The sequence below is a fragment of the Cyprinus carpio genome, chromosome B14 (assembly GCF_018340385.1).
Source record: "Cyprinus carpio isolate SPL01 chromosome B14, ASM1834038v1, whole genome shotgun sequence".
NCBI classification, from domain to species: Eukaryota; Metazoa; Chordata; class Actinopteri; order Cypriniformes; family Cyprinidae; genus Cyprinus; species Cyprinus carpio.
In genome coordinates this window covers 17,107,582-17,128,017 of record NC_056610.1, presented here as the reverse complement: position 1 = coordinate 17,128,017, position 20,436 = coordinate 17,107,582, and the positions used below count along the sequence as shown (strand labels likewise).

General features: G+C 36.9%; 1 protein-coding gene across 5 annotated transcripts in view; it reads left to right on the top strand.

Annotated features, from left to right (window-relative positions):
• Positions 1-20,436, top strand: part of LOC109047858 (protocadherin-1-like) — a 154,596-nt gene that overhangs the window by 89,685 nt on the left and 44,475 nt on the right. For all 5 annotated transcript variants that reach the window (XM_042738274.1, XM_042738275.1, XM_042738277.1 and 2 more), the window contains one exon: positions 8,240-8,459. In XM_042738274.1, the coding sequence (XP_042594208.1) occupies positions 8,240-8,459 (220 nt within the window). The remainder of the gene's footprint in view (positions 1-8,239; positions 8,460-20,436) is intronic.

The following is a 20,436-nucleotide window of genomic DNA, read 5'->3' as shown; positions in this document are numbered from 1 at the left end:
GGACATATTATGTCAGTCTAGAAGATCATGGAAAGTCCCCACCATGACAGAGTAGTAGTTATAGTAGTTGTCTGTGTATGGGCCTACAATGGATTTATTCACTTCTCCACCTGGATTCTATAGAGAGAGAAAAAAGAGAGAGGTCTTTTCTTGAAGAATGTATTTGTCACTCGTCTATATAATGAAAGAGAATGAAGATCCAGGCCATCAAGTACCAAAATGACATAAAAGTGCTCCATAGAATGAAATGGAAGTCATATGATAGTTTCGTGGGAGGAACAGACTTAAATATAAGTCTCTGAAGATGCTGAAAAGGTGGTGCCTTTAACATGGCAGACTTGATGATTACCTGTCAAGTAAGTGATCGTAGCAAAGTCTGAATATACAGAAATACAAAAGAGATATGAGATATATAAATGTATAACGACTTTAACGAGATATATAAATGTATAACGATGTAACTGGTTTTTTTTTTTTTTGGGGGGGGGGGGGGGGGTCTTAAAGTACTTAGATCCCCATTCACTTTCATTATATGAAAAATAGCTCAACATTTTGCTAAATCTCTCTTTGGTGTTCCAAAAAAGAAAGTCATATAGGTCTACATGACTGCTCAAAAGTTTAATAAGAAAAATATTTTTGTTTTCAGTTGATGTATTTATTTCAGAATTCAGTGATGAATAGAAAAAATAAAAACAGCATTTATTGAAAATAAAAGTTTTGTAATAATGTAAATGACTGTTACATTATTATACCAATATCAGTATAAAATCAATATAAGTTTTAGATAAAATTAATGCTCCCATGCTGAATATACACACACACATTTTTTTATCTTTTTTTTTTTCCCCTCTACAATGAAATGTATGTTTCCATTATATTTACTCATGACTTCTCGCCCATCGCGCCTGTGTGTGGTTTTAACTGTATCTTTCATTTTGTTTGGTGGATTTGAGTTCACACGGATATTGGAATGAACATTTTCAGTTTGATTCTTAGGAGGAACCAATTGTAGCAGAGCTCAGGTGTTTTAATACCAGTTCACAATCATCCCCAGATGCCTGTGTATGTGTGTCTCACTGATCGGAAATACCCTTGACACTGTAACTTCCAGAGTAATCTAAGCTGAGCTGATAAGTGTGTGATTGGCATGCTGCGGTTGTGTTGCCAGCGATATCTGAGCGTTTGAGAGCTGATATGTTTGGTGCACTGAGGCAGTAAATTGAAAATATATTCACAGACACTCTTGATGTTTTTAAAGTTGATTTGTTGTGTTGAAGCGAGATTTGGGGGGCTGTGTGTATGTGTGAATATGCAAGCGTCGCTCTACCTCAGTCAGTACTGTAGTGTATCCATCACGGACCCCTGTTGCCATGGCAAACCTTCAGACCTGTCACTCCATGTTGTTTTTAGCTGCTCCTCAGGTCATGTGAAAGGAATTCAAATGATAACACGACTGAATATTGGTGAATATTGTGTGTGTGTGTGTGTGTGTGTGTGTGTGTGTGTGTGTGTGTGTGTGTGTGTGTGTTTGTTTGACCGTGTGGACAAAACAAGGCATTGTTTGATATTTATAGTTTTTTGAATATCTTGTAATTCATTCGAAGTCATCTATTTTTCCTGTCTAGTCTGACCGCTCATTTCCATTTGAGTTATGTTTAGTAGGTCACACTTCATTTCCATTTAAAATTTACATAATGGCCATTTATTTTGCAAAACAGATAGTCACCATCCGTGACTGGTGAAAACATGCATTTGAGGCATGATAAAATGAAGTTCTCTAAAATTCGTGTAGCTTTTGATACCTAATTTGATATGGAAAAGTGACAATCTGGCTGCATCTCTATCACTAAGACACCAGCACCATCCGAAAAGCACCTTGGCTCTGTTGCAAAGCATTTTCCAAACATGTCTGTTTGAGGGCCTGTTAGAGGTTGTTAGTCTTAAGTCAGGTGATTGGGCAGCTGCTGTCTGCTTACATCTCATCTCTCTAATCCACAGGCAGAGTTTAGACCTGGCCCGCTGGCTTCTAGCTGAATAAGACACACATGCTAATGTAGCATTAAGAGCCCGTGTTGGCGAGGCAGTGGAAGGGATGGGAGGGGAGGGAGTGCGACGGAGCTATAGAGAGTAGTGTGTTGTCTTCCTGCTCCTCAGGGGAGGATGTATCTGCTTAAAGCCTTCAAGTTTGCAAATGAGTCTTGACTCGGTTAGAAATGATGGGGGGGGGGTGTAAATGTCTGTGAGGTTTGACAGTACAATACTGCCTTTCTGAAAAGAAACCAGAGTTTAAAATCACGTACCCTCAAGGTGTGGTTTTTGGTTCATTTTTGCATGGTGATTTAGATTCAGTTTCAGATGAAGTCCATTTTATTTCATAATATGGCATTTTTTTTAGTGAAAGAGGTCCTTCAGAGAGAAACTGTTCAGAAGGGGTCAGTATGGTTTTTATTATAATTATTATTATTATTATTCAATAATGCATTAAATTGGTTTCCTATTTTTTTGTTATTTTGTATTGTTTGGACTGTGACTGCCTTGATTTGAAGAAAAATTTATTTGTCACTTTGAACTGTTAGGACTGTGACTGCCTTGAATAAATTTAGAAAATAATATATAAATTAATATAATATAATATAATATAATATAATATAATATAATATAAATAATATAATATAATATAATATAATATAATATAATATAATATAATATAATTATTAAGTTAGGGAGGAGGAAAACGATTACACAGACCATTATTTATTTGGAATAACATGGATAAATTTGAATTAAGACATTAAATAGGGTAAGTTTGATTTCACATTCACGTTAAAAATCAGTTCCATTCCCATCCGACCAAATGAATCACTCTCTTTATACTGGATTCTTCATCTTATCTGTTCATCTCACTCCTTCCCTCATATCTGGCTTGCTGGCGCCTCGGCATCTCCATCCCTCATAGTCACCGAAATCACTCCCACTTTCGTCTCCCTGCACTCTTGTCTCTCTCTACACATCTCTCTGATGCTGTTAACAGAAATCAAAGCTTTTCTGCAGTCTGAGGACTGAGGCAGGTACTTGAGTCCCACAGGTGCTTTTCCCCAGCCAACCAATCCCGTCCTCAGGCATAGCTGTCATTCCTTACATAACTCAACCCTGGCACCTGCCCTCTAGCTTGGAACAGAGGGAGGGAGACTGAGACCGACAGCATGAGGGAGGGAGGTTAGTAGTGGGAGCTGGTTTTGTTTGTGAGTGAGTGCTGTCTTAGCTGGGGGCTACAATATTAGAATTACACCAAGAGGGAGAACAAAAGCAGCTTTTACAGAAAGTACAGAGAAAGAAACTCTGTACACACACACTGCGCTCGAAACCTTCTCTGTATTCTGTTCCACTCTCTCTTTTACTCACCTCAGTTTGAGAATGAGATACAGGAATCATATTATCATAGGAGCACATCCACTGTATCATCTCTCCATATGTGTTTGTGCGAGAGTATGGATTATAGTTTCACAAAGTAGCCCTTCACTGTCTTATCATCCACACGGACAGAAAAAACTAATGAAGAACAGGATACAATGAAACACACACACGCATAGATACAGATGCAGGGATCCAATAAGCTCGAGCTGCTCATCTGGTATTTTTCACCTCTTCTCTTATTGAACAGGGAGGACAATAGAGCAGTGTGTGTGTGTATCCATCCACACACACCCACTGGAGACTTTGCACGCTTCTGTTTATCAGCACAAGGGGATGGTCGGCCTCGTAGCAGATACGGCGAGTGGTCTAAAATGAATCCCTCAGCAAAAACCATTTGCCTCTCTGAATAGAAGTGTTGAGCTTTACACAAACGTGCACTGTGCGGCTTATCTTTATTTTATCTGGAGCAGAGGAGATGAGCCATGTGTTAAAAAGACAGGCCAATGTGTTACATGCTGCAACCGAAGGTTTTGAAGCCTCTCTTGAGCCTTTGCGTGCATCAAGATACCGTTACATCAGATGCACTTAAGGGTTGGCTAATTATCTCCAGCTCTTCCTTTTCCATTCATTAAATTTAGCAACTGCAACACAGATGCAATAAAGGTGATGTGTCCTCATTAATGGACTTTATGGGAGAAAATTTCTTGTTTGTCTGGTGGAAATTTACGTTCACCCATACTGAAATCCTGTGTGATATGTTGCAACATAGACATTTAGTTGAAAATCAATGTTAGTTGAATTGCTTTTGCTTAATAAAATAACAAATCACCAAAATCCAGCTAAAATATATATACTGTATATAGAATATATATATATATATATATATATATATATATATATATATATATATATATATATATATATATATATATATATATATATATATATATTGAGAACAAGAGCGATACCCGGTCTATATCAGCTTGGCTGTGATTAGGCCAGATCGAGGCATAAGGCTACAGGCCTTAGAGTGCCACTGATATAGAGCCGGTATCACTTGAGTTTGAGAGTGTTATTGCATTTATACAACAGTTTGATGGCACGAATGTGTAAATATATATGAAAACAACAACGGAGTGTCTTTAAAAACCCTTTTGTGTGGAACTTCTTCCTTCCGCCACATATTCAAATCTCATTTTGACAGTTTAACGGCTGAGCGGAAGCCTCTGTTACTAATTAGAAAATGTCAATTTAGAACTAGTAACGAAGGAACATTGAGTAAAAATAACTTGCTGACTCGTAAAAAAAGGTCACTTGTTGCTATCTAATGGTGGAACAGTGTCACAAAAATCATCATCACGAACACAAACACTGTTTCCCAATCCTAAATACTACTATGTATATAAAATATTATTTATTAAATAATAAAAAACAGCCATCATAAAAGCCATGCTCTAATATGCATCATTAAAGACGATTTGGCCGAGGTGAGGCTGCTCTCGGCGGGTTCATGAGCGCCCTGGATGCTCACGTCTCCAAAAACATTGAAGCAAATTTTCTAATTTTCTTCATTAACAAACTGCATATTTAAAGTCTAAACAAGTACATTCTCACTGCCATGACACTCGCTGTGAGAAATACTGGAAGTGGAGTGATACAAACAGTGAAAGGGCGTTTCTGTGGCGATACCAGTACAATATCTAACGGTTCTCAACCAATCAGATTTGAAAACCAGAACAAACTGTTGTATTAATAAACACACACACACACACACACACACACACACACACACACACACACACACACACACACACACATATATATATATATATATATATATATATATGCTGTTGTTTTGAAATGCTTTCCATTTATCAAAAAAAAAAAAAAAATAGAAAATTATTTTTATTGAAATAATATTTCACAATATAACTGTTTTTACTGTATTTTTGCATGAGAGACTTTTTTTTTTTTTAAATATTTAGACTTTTAGTAATACAGATAATTAGCTTAAACATGCTTTTTTTAAACTTAATTTCATGTGTAGTCACAGGTGTGCATAAAAAAGTGTCTGATTCAGTCAGCTGTGTTTTAAAAATAGTCATTCTATTTGTATTGAAGGTAAGACCGTCATAAAATCATCTCGAAGCAGCTGCTGTGGCTCGACTCTGTGAATTGTGCTGAACTCTGTACAGCAATTACAAATTCATAGAATTTACGACATTTTACAAAATTGCAATTACAGCAAAGCAGACCTAGAGTAATGACACCCCCCCCCATGGAACAATCGTCATTTCTTTCCGCAAATGTAAAGCATTACACTCACAGCAGTACAGTCATTATCCATCCTCTACACACCGTTCATTAGATCTGACAACAAAGAGTTAAGCAATGGAGGTACATATAGTCTGAACGGCAAGGTCATCTCGCCCATCTTGAGAAATGCTTTGTTTTCTCCAGAAGACCTTCATTGTCACCTGCAGACAGTGTGAGATTAAGAGCAGTGCAGTCAGATATTTCTCTGTGTTACTTTGGAAGTTTCTCCTCGCACTCAGAAACGATGTATGTACAATGCATGCAGCTTTGGGTGTTCATAGAGGAGTGTTGCACAAGAACATGTTTACATTGTAAAAATAAACAAAACAAACAAGTCGCAGCTAAGCTCTCAAACCAAGTGTGTGGAGGTGAAGAGGAGGCTGAGAAGTAGAAAGGCACGCAGAAATAAAGTAGTTGTGTTTACCTGTGGCAACTCCATAGCATGGCGGGAGGAAGGACAGAGAAAGAGTGAGAGAGAGATTGAAAGTCAGAAAATAAAAAGAAATGTGGTTGAGGAACATTTCTGTATTATTGATAACAGTGAGAGGATGAGTGGAGTTCTTCTACTTGTTTTTACTTTCCCACTCCCTCTTTCTGTCTCTCTCTCTCTCTCTGAAGGTTTGTGGTTTGTGAATGGTATGTGGAGGGTTGATGTGCTTCGGAGAGCTGGGTGGCTGACAGTGGTCTCCGTCTAGCTCCAAATGCCAATTTGCGAGCTGTCTCATTCCATCTTGACGAAATGTCCTATTCTCTCGTCGGTGCTGCTGGAGGGAGGGGTGGGGTGTGAAGTGGGCTTCTCCTGTGGGAGAGCTGTGGCTTCTATCATCCTTATCAAACCTGTCTTCTGCAGTCACACTGGATTTAGCTAACACTTGCTTAATACACTCCTCACTGAGCCTTAGGTGTATGTGAGAGCATGTGTTTAGGTCTCTGTGTGTATTACTCTGGGATGTACAGCCAGAGTGTGTCGAGGGATTTGCTCTGAGACGATGCATACATAGTTAGACATAAGGGAAATAATGTATGTGCAATTGCTAACGGTGTGGAAAGACTCGTATTACGATTACTACATAGATCAGCATTGCCTTTGCGATTAGTAGGTGTTGGTTTGGATGGAAAGCAGCATCTGCCTGCTGAGTGCTAATTAATTTGACATATTTAAGTTAGGGTTACATGACATATACTGTATTATCCTTAAAAGTAAGAATGTTTTTGAAAGAATTTTCTTATTCTCACCAAGTCTGTATTTCATTTAATTATGTTGAAAACAGTTTAATATCTTTGTGGAAACCTTGATACTTTTTCTTCTTTAACAAATAAAAAGTTGAAAAGAACAGCATTTATTTATTTTATTTTATTATTTTTTTATATATAATATACATTTATATATATATATATATATATATATATATATATATATATATATATATATATATATATATATATATATATATATATATATATATTTTTTTTTTTTTATATATATATATTTTTGCAACAATGTAAAACTCTTTACAGTCACTTTTGATCAGTGATTGATATGACTTGGTCGTGTAAAAGTATTAATTTAATTAAAGAAGTATTTTTTATTGGCAAAGTTTTTGTCAGTATGGGTACGTTTAATACTGGATATTTAACTATTCATTTTACATTTCAGTTGCAGTACCTTTACCATCATTAATTACATTTCTAAATGTAATCTTTAGCAAAATCTCAAAATTTATCTTTTTTTTTCTTACTGTATATCACAATGTTGTGATGCCGAAATTCACTTGTAGCATAAAAATGACTGAATTGCATATGTATATATTTTTTTCATTTATTTACAGCAAAACTATATAATTCTAATTTAATTTGTAAATATCTTACTTCATACATATACATATATATATATATATATATATATATTTTTTTTTTATATATCTTACTTCATACATATACATATATATATATATATATATATAAATTATCAACTGATAGATTTTGGACAGAATTGTTTTTTTCTTTCTTTCTTTCTTTCTTTCTTTCTTTCTTTCTTTCTTTCTTTCTTTCTTTCTTTCTTTCTTTTCAGGATAATATGTGTGCATTTTTAGAATTTCATTAGATGGTTATTAGGGTGTTCTGGATTGCTAAAGTTTAAAGAGCTCACTGCCAAGTCTCTATGGTATTTTGATCCCTCAATGTAACTTGGGCTCCTCCTTAGGTTTTTATTATCTATAAAGCCTGATAGCTTAGAAAGTAATAGCACACCTTGTTTCAGTAATGCACATAATTTATCATTCATGCCTGTGGCACAAATGATGCAGAATAAGTTAAATACCTAAGGTTAGCAGCGCTATATACTGTATATGAGGTAAAACTAATATTTTGTGAAATTTTGCAGAATTTTTTTATTCATTATTCATAGTTGTTCCCTTGAATTAGAATGAAAATCATCCACAAGATGCCTGCTAATGTCATCAACACGCATACTTACCTTTGACCTCTCTTTGTCTCTGTCCAATCACAGCTCCCACATCGTCGAGTGACCTTCTCCACAGCCAATCAGGCGCAAGATCTGCAGGATCCCTCTCAGCACAGTTACTATGACAGCGGTCTGGAAGAGTCAGAGACACCAAGCAGTAAGAGTTCTTCAGGGCCCCGTATCGGGCCCCTCGCTCTACCTGAAGACCACTATGAACGCACTACCCCAGACGGCAGCATCGGAGAGATGGAACACCCCGAGAATGGTAAGAAGAGGTGGTGTGTCCCCCTCCTTTTTTATTATTACTCCATCTACTGTCTTTCAGAACAATCTTTTTAGACCTTCTACATATTGAAGACTTTTTTTTTTTTTAAGAAATGGCTAGTAATGAGCTGCACTGAGCAGGTTACTTGTACACCCTTCATCACACTCTCGCATTGCTTTAAAACATAAAGTACTTTAACAAGGTCAATCTGAATTCATGAGCATTGCAAAAGTTTTTTATGTGACCTAAATGTCAGAATTTAAGCAAATTAACCACTGATTTGAATATGTTGTCTGTTAACTTTGTGAGCTTTGTCAACATGCATCTACATATACAAAAAAAAAAAAAAAAAAAAAAAAAAAACTTAATTTTTGGCAAGATATTGAAATGACCTAGTCATATTAGCACACGCACACCAAGAAGACCTGATATAATCCTCCTCCGCTGTAGCTGTAGGGAGCATAAAGTGAGGGAGGCCGCCTCTCCTTCCCGCTCGGCTGGAGGTGCTCCCAAACAGGCCAAAAATCCTCAGCGACAGCCTCTGAGAGGGTGGAAGTCATAGCTAAAAGGCAGGCTGGCAGTGAAAGCATTTAGAATTTCAATTACTGTGGAATTCATTAGTGCTGTGTATGTATGTACACGGTATAATTTTCTGCTTTCAATTCAAGTTTAGCTCAGTTAACAGCACTTGTGGCATAACGTTATTTACCAGAACATTTTTGACTTGTCTTTCCTTGAGAAAAAGACAGTAAATTGGGTAACATTATGCGGTTAAGTATGAATTTAGTGTTAAAATAATTTTTCTTACAAACCAGGCTGCATTAAATGAATTAAAATTGACAGTAAAGTCTTATACATTGTTAAACAGATTTCTATTTCAAATAAATGCTGTTCTTTTAAACTGTCCATTCATCAAAAATGTGTAATGGTTTACATAAAAATATTAAGCAGCACAACTGTTTTCATTCATAATATAATACATGTTTCTTGAACCCCAAATCAATATATCAGAATGATTTCAGAAGTATCATGTGACACTGAAGACTGGAGTAATGATGCTGAAAATTCAGCTTTGCCATCACAGGAATACACTACATTTTAAAATATAATATATTTGCCATATTTTTTTAATTTTAGTAATAATTATCAATATTACTGTTTTATTGTATTTTAATCAAATAAATGCAGCCTTAGTGAGCATATCAAAAACATAAAAAAATACCAACCACAAACTTTTGAAAGAATGTGTATCCAATTTTACAACTTTGTTGCCTTCGTTGCGTTGCCACACAAAGCACAAAACCCTAAAATGCCCTTAAAAATGAAAAAGACCAACTTTGCAGCACAAAATACATTTAATTTTGTGGATACACTTTATTTTAAGGTGTCCTTATTACAGTGTAATTATACATTTATTTTCTGAGTAATATTAATTAACTACATGTACTTATATATGGTTAGGTTTATGATTAGGGTCACTTGCATGTAATAATGCATAATTATTAAAGTACATCTAACTTATGTAACAAGGACACCTCAAAATAAAGTGTTACCAATTTTGCTTTTAAATCAAAATAGCACATTTTACATCATTTGTAATGGCCTCTTTATAACCTCTTTTTTTTTTTTTTTAAGTATGCCACAGTATGCCACAAATTATGTCGCTTGTATTTAACCTGGAATATTCTGTTAAAGAGGTCAGAATGCATGAAAAGAGACACAAACCAAGAATAGCCAAAGTATCAGCTGAAGGAAGGACTCGGAGAGAAAAAGAACAGAAGTATGACTAAGGAAGTGAGGTGGACTGAGGCCTAAATGTCATGGCTGTCTTCCCACATCAGTGTTTTTACTGCAGCTCCAGGACTGTGTGTGTGTATCTGTAGGGAGGGTCACCCAGACAGGTCACACTTATGGCATCTGTACACACACAGCTGCTCGCCAAAGCCTGTGGCAGGTGCCATCAACTTCAAGAGCACACACACATGCTGAAAAGTACAGTATGACGTCCTGTGCATGCAGAAATGAGGTCAGGTGCGATGGGGGATAGTCAGGATTTTTAACCTATTTGCCCGCCGGTACTTCCTTAGGATGTGTGTGTATATATAAGGGCGTGCGTGTGTTTGCGTATGTTATCATTGTAGACAGACTCCACTTGTGCCTGTTGACCCTGACGATGGTGGTTTGTCTTCATGGATTGCTGCCAGCTTCCTGGGGTCGACATCTCTAGTGCTGAGGGGAGAGTTTTACTGTACTCCCTCACATCGCTAAAACACAACAGAGCTAATAAAAGAGCGGGGATCTTAAAATAAATAGTCCCAGCGCTCGAAATGACTTTAGCAGCAGTGCAACGCAGCAGTGCTAGTCTATAAATACAGCGCTGCTCTTCAAATGAGCTCTGCTTCATATAGCCACTATGGATAATGCATGGATGTAATGTGCGAAAGAGGGCACGGTGAGTGTGGAACGATACTGTGAGGCATGAAGGTGACGGGGCACCTGAGTTAGCACAAATGCACCATTATGAGTCTGCCTGGCAACCTGCGATTTGGCTCATGCACCTTTTTTAAGAACATTGCCAACACATAAGAAATGAGGAAACTTGCAAGACAAGGACTAATGTCTCTGAGATATTTATGGTATACACGGAATAAAGCCACTGCCTTCTGTTTCCTTAAAGGTGAAGCATGTAATTTATGCACCACTATGGCACCAAACAGACCTGTGAAAATAACTGTGAAGAAGTTTTAAACATCTGCCATTGTTAAGGTAATTATGTTCCAAACTCGTCCAAGTCAGTCTCTCAAACGGACAGTTTGCAGTTCTGTTTGGTGCCACTAGAGACATTATTCACTTCACATTCACTTCACGCTTCACAGAATTTTGAACGGTAGTGTTACAGTCTCTCTCAGTTTATTATTATATGTCACATTGTGACTTTATATTTCAAAACTGTATCTTTATTTCTCAGAATTATCGACTTTAAAATGCCAATATGGCTTAATATCTCCCAAACAGACATATCTGATAAACAAACAAAAAACAAACACATCTTCATGAAAACATATTTTAGAAATGCATCCTTTATCTGCCATTTGAATAAACAGGCAGACCGGCACCAGAATTTAAAGCATTGGTTGAAAGACAGCACATGCCACACTTCTCAGATAAAGAGTCTTTTTTTTTTTCTTTTTTCTTTTTCCTTTTTTTTTTTTTTTTTTTTTTTGTGAAAATGCCAAAAAAAAAACTAGAGTGTTTACACTCTTTGGGGAAATCATCCCACGAATGGCTTACTTATAGTTGTCTCTGCAAATTAAAAAGCACTTTAACACTGAACTGTGCACATCAAATTTAATTAGGTTCAGTGTGTCACTTCACAACGATGTGAGCATGAATAATTTAAAGATGATGTGTGTAACTTTTTCCATGTTGAAATATTTTCTCCAATTCCGCTTTAACATGCAGAGACAACTAAAAAATAAGCCATTCAGGTTGTTTTCTCCAAAAAGTGTAAACACTGTGACTCTGTGCTGACATCATATATTGTCTTGTTTGTATGAATTTATTACCTGAAGACTGATATCCACTGGTATTCCGGTTTATCTCAAGACTGGGGCAGTGTTTTTGGGTGACCAGTTTTTTTTTTTTTTTTTTTTTTTTTTTTTTTTTGAGGTCATTATTATTATTATTATTATTATTATTATTGCATTTCTTTTTGATGCCACTAGTACCACAAAAAATATACAGTTTACCTTTTCAATCTCTTTCTCTCTTTATCTCTGTTCATTGCTCTGAGAAGAGAAAGAACCAAAGGGTATCCAGAGGGAGATGACTTAGCAAAACTGTCTTAAAAAAATATCCAGGCACTTGATATGGACATGGGCATGGACCAGGTTGTCTTTTCTGACTTAGATGTTATCTCTGATGGGCTTGGAGTTACTCCTGAAACAGCAAAACATCACTTTTGCTATAGCTCTACCTATAGCTCATATTCAGTGAGGAAATTGGTAGTATACAGTATCATCATCAGTTTGTTTCCAGCAGTGGTTCTGAACTGGTAGGCGACATCCTTACTGAAATCTCAGGACTGCATGGGGAAAACAATGTCAAATGCAAAAAAAAAAATAATAATAAATCTCGTGCACAGTTTTGATAGCAAAATAAATAGCAAATGTAAGTATATTTAATCAATTAATGTTTTGAATTAACCTTTTATTTTCATATATATTTTAATTACAATTTTAAGTGTGTGTTTTTTAATATTTATATTTATTTTAAATTTTGTATTATTTAATTTATTTTTAAGATTACATTTATCATATAATATTTATATTTTAGTATAGTTTTAGCCTAATTTCAGTTACCAAATCGATTTGTAACAGTTAACAATAACGCCACTGGTCAGAGTCTGTGTATTCAATCAAACATTTGTTACTTTTGTACTCCTTGTAAACCACTTTGATGCTGTTTTAAGTCACCATTAGGTGTAATACCTGCGTCCTGAAGCAAAACGAGTAACAAACTTCTGCATTAGTAGGCAGTCGAGTTCGATGAGCTCTTGGAAGTGTAGCTCTGGAGAAATGGTGTGATAGCCAACACGGTGGTTGTTGTTTAGCTAAGATTAGCTTCGATGAGACAAAATGGACTGAACTCGCTCTCTTCCTCTCTCCATCCCTCTCTCTTACTCCATCTCTCTGCCGTAGCTCACTCCTCTCCAGCTAAATGGAATCATCTCCGTCTGATAATGGAGTGTAATTCCATTACCCCAGCTCAGCGTCCCAAGGGGGGGCATTTCCGCCTGACACCCCCTTCTCTTCCCTAATATGCTCATTTCCCCTGCCTAATAGAAATGGATGGGTCTGTGGGTCTTCTCTGGGAAGAGTGGGCGAAAGCGGGAGAGACAATGGAGAGAAAGAGATATGGAGGAATAGGGGATGGAGGTGAAATGTTTTCTGAGAATAATTCGACGGAATGAGTCGAGATGGAAAAGATGAGACGAGCTCAAAGCAGAAAGTGATTACGCAGTAAAAGCCAAGAATGGCAGACGTGCAGTTTGATGTGGTCCGTGTGAGCAAGATGGTGCCTGAGTATTTATGAGCAGTTATGGATCTATTTGAATTTCTCTCTCTCATCTCTCCTCTAAAGACAGACCTAGCGTTCGTAGCAGCCGACTGGTAATGGCTTCCTCAAACAAGCAAACAAACAAACAAAAAAACAAACGAACAGTCTACGTGTCTAAACAGAAGAAAGGCCTTTTGAACATCTGTGCAGTTGTCAGGGTTCATTTCTCAAGAGCCTCTCAAAGGCAGCCGCGGAGCGCTCTAACGTTGCACAAAGCGTCCATTACGCCCTCGTTTAGGAGAGCAAATAGGCTGCCGTTCTCCCGCCATCACGCCCATATCAGGGGAAATGAAGGCAATCATTTGTCTCAAATGAGCAAACAAGCCATCTCCATAATGGCAACATCCAATCTGTCCCGTACCATTCAATCAGGCCACTTCTTTAAGCTGGAAAACAGGAAAATTGTTTTGACGTTCCGAAGCACTGAACCGCATGTACACACGCGCATAAAAAAATAGATATTTGAGTTGTTTTTAATGCTTCTAACTAACCACAGACAGCATTTCTTCGGCTGACAATTTTCCCAGAGATTTTGCCACGGCAAACATAAATTACACAGAAATGCAAACATTTTAAATGATTCGAGAGACAGGAAATTTAATCTCAAACAAGAGTCTTTAAAAAGAAATGTGCAGTAATGTGTAGAACATTTATATTAAACGTTAAGCTTGATTTGTGCAGACTGGGGTAATGCATTTATGATTATGTCTGTCACGCACGTCCTTTAATTACAGACTTTATGCGGCTTTTCTTTAATGATCATGAAGACACCAGAGATTCTGTATCACTCCTCCCTCCGCTCAAAATTCCACTCATATTTATTTAATCTAGCACATCAAACCATAAAAAATGAACATAACTAAACACACAAAGGCTAGTATACTCTTGCACTACGATTCAAAACATGACTAAATGATCAGATCATTTTATGGCGAAAGAAATATGCATCTTGCACACTTTCTCTTGAAGTGCCAAACAGCTTTGTTTGCACACAGAGGGCGCCATGGTAATCCTAATTAAAAGGCTAGAGCCGGCTGGAGAGGATATAGACAAAAAGGAAGAGAATTCATGGTTTGGTCAGGAAGTATGCATGAGTGTTTACCACTGTCTCCGCGTTCCTCTTGGGATGGCCTGCGACAGTCTCGAAGGAGGTTTAACCCGCTGACCGCCCCCTGAATGTTGAACCTTAAAACTGATGGGAGAACAGAGTAAAGAAGAACTGAGAGAGCGGCACCGGGCGTGTGTAAGTAAATCGAAAGCAGATGCGCTTGGATGTTCTGGAAGTGTTTCCCACACACACAGTCTCTGTTACTTCCTGTCCCCACACACTAGTTTTCCCACCGTGATGTGTTTATGTCACTAAATGCAAAGTGACATAAAACTGTTTCTAAAACTCTCTCTCTTTGTGCTTGACCCCCTCCTCAGCGCACTCTCTCTAGAGTTTTTCCTTCATCGTGATGTGTGTGACTGTGATTATCAGTTATGACTCTACTCTGACAGGCGCTTGTGGGGCAGCTTGGGGTCTTCACTAAAATGAGCAACCACGATGCATCCAGGCAATGGGTCATCTCGTCCTGCTCAACCCTAGCAGAGAACACACATACATACACAGCTGTGTTTTCTGTCACGATGAGTACTCTGTTGGCTTCTATTGTTTTATACTGAGCAAAATATATTTTCTGTCTGTATTTAAAAACAGGTAATTGTGAGATAAAGTTTAAATATGAAACAGTCACATTGTGAGATATAAAATCAATTATAACTGTGAGATGCGAAGTTGCAGTTGCGATACAGAATAAGTATACTTTATATCAGGTAGGAATTCACATTGTGATATATAAATGTGCAATTATGAGGAAAAAATCACATTTGAGAGTTACAGTACATTTTGAGGTACAGATTCACAATAATAAGAAATAAGTCTCGATCATGAGAGATCTCATATTTTCATATCACAATTGTGAAGGACAGTCACATTTTGAGATATGAAGTCATATTGTGAGAAATAAATTACAGTTTTGAGATAAAGTCGCAGTTAAAGTCACATTTTGAGATACAATGTTACAAAATGTAATTGTGAAAGACTCACAAATTAAGTCACAAATAGCAGAAAAAATTACAATTGTGAGATATAGTAATTTTAAAATTGTCACAATTATTAAAAATTTTTGAGATGCAATCACAATTATGAAAGAAAAATCACAGTTTTGAAATATAAAGTCATATTTTGAGATGAAGTTACAATTATAAGAACAAAAGTTGCAATTGTGAGATATAAAGTAACATTTTAAGATATAAAGTTGCATTTAGGAGAAATAAAGTCAGAGTTAGCTTTTGATTTATTGTACTCTGGGGCAGAAACAGGCACATACATACTCTCACAACTTAATTGGAATTGTGGGAAGCTTGTGAAAGCCCAGTGGACTATGGAAGTAGATCTAATGCCTCCACAAATTATATAATAAAGTGAGTAGCAGTGGACCACAGCTGGGTCTCTTTCTCTATCACACACACACACACACACACACACACAGATACACACACACACACACACACACACACACACAGAGAGAGAGCTATCCTTAGATTTTTTTAAGTAATGCTGAGCACTTGTTTCCGTGCTGAATTTATCCTCCCGTCCCCACGAGGAAGGAAAAGTAGGGAGCGATGCGTGTGTGTGCATGTGTCTGTTTTGGACATTCCTTAGTTCTTCTTAATTAGCTGTGCTGTTTTGCTATAGCTGCTAGATGAAAGGCTTGCGCGTAGGGAAAGTGGGTGATCTCCCCCACAGAGCCCTGCTCTCGTTCTCTCCTCACAGCCACTCTAGCGGTCCCTGCTCTCAGAGCTAACAATGGATCCTGACAAGATTGTTAGTGCCTTCACTAGAGACACTCTCAAAGATTTAAAAAAAAAAATAATAATAATAAAAAAAACACCCCATCAAGACTGCAGGGGCAGAGCAGGATATTATTAATTATGAACATTAAATGCTGGTCCATCACTCAGCAGTTTGTTTGTTTTCTTTCTTTCTTTCTTTCTTTCTTTCTTTCTTTCTTTCTTTCTTTCTTTCTTTCTTTCTTTCTTTCTTTTTCTTTTTTTAATTTAAAGCTTATTTCAAAGGTAGAGGTTTGTGTTTAAAGGTTTGAGCCAAATATAACTATTTAGTTGGTTGGTTAGTTAGTTGTCTTTTAACACTAAAAGGGATAAGCATTTACTCATCCTGATCGTGTTCCAAACCTATGTGACTTTCTTTATTCAGAGGAACATAAAAGATTATATTTTGAGGAAAATCAAAAAATAGTGATTACTTATTTTTTATCCATACAGTGGAGTAGAGGGTATAGCCAAAACATTTGGTTACCAACATTTTTCCCCCTCAAAGCTGTGGTACCAAAAATGTTCTTGAATCATTTAAAGGGGTCATATGATGCAATTTCAAGTTTCCCTTTCTCTTTGGAATTTTACAAGCTGTTCGTGAATAGATAAGATCCCTAAAGTTGCGAAAACTAAAGTCTCAAACCCAAAGAGATATTCTTTATAAAAGTTAAGACTCATCCACGCCCTCCTAAAATGCCTCGTTTAAACATGCCCCCACATGTCTACGTCACTGTGTGGGCAGATTTGCATATCACCACCCAAATTTTCACACAAAGAAAGAAGGTGTAACTTTGATTCTTGCTGTAGTATTGTTGCTGCCACCGCCAACATGTCATGGAGATGCTGTACTAAGCTACTTTGTTTGACCTTCCAAAAGAGGACACAACTAGAAATCAGTGGTTAAGTTGTATATAAAACACTATTCCAGACCAGTTCAAACCAAATATTTAGATGTGTGCAGCGTATTTTACTGAACCTGGGAGAGTAGCTTACAATGCCAGCAAGGTTGTTTTTGTGCAGTGGGGCAATTTTGTTTTTATAAGGTGGGTCTGTTGCTTCTTTGTAAGGGCATGTATTTTCATTTTCATATTTAAAGAATTTGCCACTGATGATTCAAAGAACAGTTTATTCAGCTAAATATCTTTTTTCTACTATAAATAATCTTTTGTACAATGCAGAGTTTATGTGAATTTTAAAATTCGGAATCATCATGGAACCATCAATTACAATAAATAACCTATCTTCAACAATGTACAGTAGGATATTTATCAACACATGAAAATAATCAGCGTTTATGCATTATATATGCTTTACTAATGGTGCATCCTTTATTAATAAAGTCAAACAAGTCACTTCTTCCTATTGTAAACTTAAAAGTCTACTAATATTGCTTTAGAATAAATCATTTCACTGCACATCTTAGCCACATTAACTTAATCAAATGTGTGAGTTAGAGGTAAAAAATGAAATAAGTAATTTAAAAATTTACATTTATTATTTTATCGATTCCATTTAGAGCCACTAGTGCTGCAGAAACCAAACACACTTCAACCTTTTAATGCTGGGTGGAACCGGCTGCAGAGCTGAGAGATATAGAGGAGGAGGAGAGGAAGCAGACAGTGAGAGAAGATTCATGGATCGGGTTTATTTCAGGAGTGCAGCTTGTTTATTTGTGCTTATTTGACGGTGGTCTGCTGTTCTACAGTAGTGAGCGAGAGATTGAGTCCTGAGAGGAGAGAGAGAGAGAGGTGTGGTTGCTTTCTTGCTTTGCCCAGAGCAGTGCATTGTGGGCTGCTGTTGTAAATTGGAGCAGAGCTGGCAGACAGGAGCTCCACTACTGAATCACAACAATGACTAGAGTGCTGAGCACTGCAGTTCTACTGCAACGAGAGAACGACAGGGTAAGGGAGAGCGTGAGAGAGAGAGAGAGAGAGAGAGAGAGAGAGAGAGAGAGAGAGCGAGAGAGAGAGAGGTGGCTGTGGAAAATGGGACCGTGATTGTGGAAGTATAAAAGTGCTGGAGTATGTACAAGCAATGTGTGTGTGCGTGTGTGTGCGGCCACCCCTGCCTCTTCATCATCTAAGGATCCCTGGGTCATCCCTTGCCAGGCTGTCTGACAGGTGCAGTACAGTGAACGCAGTGTCACGCTGTAATTGTACATCCCCGTCATGTCAGCATGTAATTGAGCACACACCCTACAAAGGGCCTACCAAACACACACACTCACACACACACACACACACACACACACACACACACACACACACACACACACACCTTCGAATCAGTGAGCAGGACATCACTAACATCCCATGCTATGCCATTATCGACACTGACAAAACACTGAGGCTATACAATTCACAATCACAGATAACTAGATGTTTTTTTTTTTTTTAAGAGCAAAGGATTCTGGGAACACTGCCATTGTGTTTAATGGCTACTGACATTAAGATGTAACTCATCTAATTAGCAAATGTGATGTGGAGTCATGTAAGGACAGATTAAATTCACTCTTTCTTTCTCTCGTTTTCTTCTTTCCTACCTTAATTATCTCTCCATTCTCTGCATGCATTGATTTTACTGTGGTCTTTATGTCTCTCTCTCACTTTCCCCATATACTCTTTCTCTCTTCCGCAGACCTGCAACCACATTTGCCTTCTTTCCTCCCTGCTTCCGTGCCACTCTGTCATTCCAGTTTAGAAGCCGATGGCAGGTTCCACAACGAGAGAATAACCACCGTAATCGTATTTGATCAGGGAAATCTTAGTATCGCATATCTGCGGCCTAGCTTAAGTAACCAGAAGCACTGTGTCTCCAATATATAGGACTGGACCTTTAAAAGGCTCTCCGGGGTTTTGAATTCCGGCAGTCCGACTGAAGGAATTTGAGATGAGTATGTGAAGGTCTCTGGATGTAACTGGATAAGCTGTGCATATGGATTATGATGTGTGGCAAATTTACTGTCCTCTCTCACATAGAAATTTTGAATGTTCCTCTTCCCCGGCGTTTGAATTGGAAAAGAGAAGTCCTTTTATCTAATTTGTTTGATTAACCAAATATGAGGTATGAATTATTTATTCACTTCGCAGGATCTGAGAGATTCTCACTGTGAAAGAATACAGTGGATTTCTTCCAATCTATCACACATGCTGAGGTTATTTATGGAAGAAAAAAAAGAAGGGTAATTGTGATTTCTTTTCTCTTTCAAAATTGTGCTTTCACAACTATAACTTTATATTGTATTATATGACTTTATCTCACAATTGCAACTTCATATCTCACAGTTGTGACTTTATAGTTCACAACATGACTCCATATCTCATAGTTGTGACTATATCTCACAATATGATTTTATGTTACAATATGATTTTATGTTACAATATGATTTTATATCTCACAATTTGAAACTTAATATCTCAAAATATGACTTTTATATATAACATATTTATATAATATGACTCAAAAATGATATTTTGCAGTGTGATTTTATATCTCACAATTGTTACTTTCTATCTCACAGTTGTGACTTTATGTCACAACATGACTCCATATTTCACAAATATGACTTTTTTTTATTTAAAATGTTTTTATATTGTTTACATCTCCAAACATGATTTCACAATATGACTCCATATCTTAAAATTACAACTTTATGTTTCACAATATGACTATATCTCACAACTACGCCTTCATATTTTGCAATGTAACTTCATATCTCAAATTTATACCATCACATCTCACAATAATAACTATATAATTCACAATGAAATTGTATACTTATTCTATTGCAAACAGTATATATCACAGTTATGACTATATCTCGCAATGCAGTTTTATATTTAACAGTTTGACTGCATTTATCACAGTTATGACTTTATATCTCACATTCGTGACTTCATATTGCATAACTCCCACTTCATTCCTCACAGCCGTTGAATTGTAACTTCATATCCCACAAATGTGTCTTGATCCAGGGTCACTG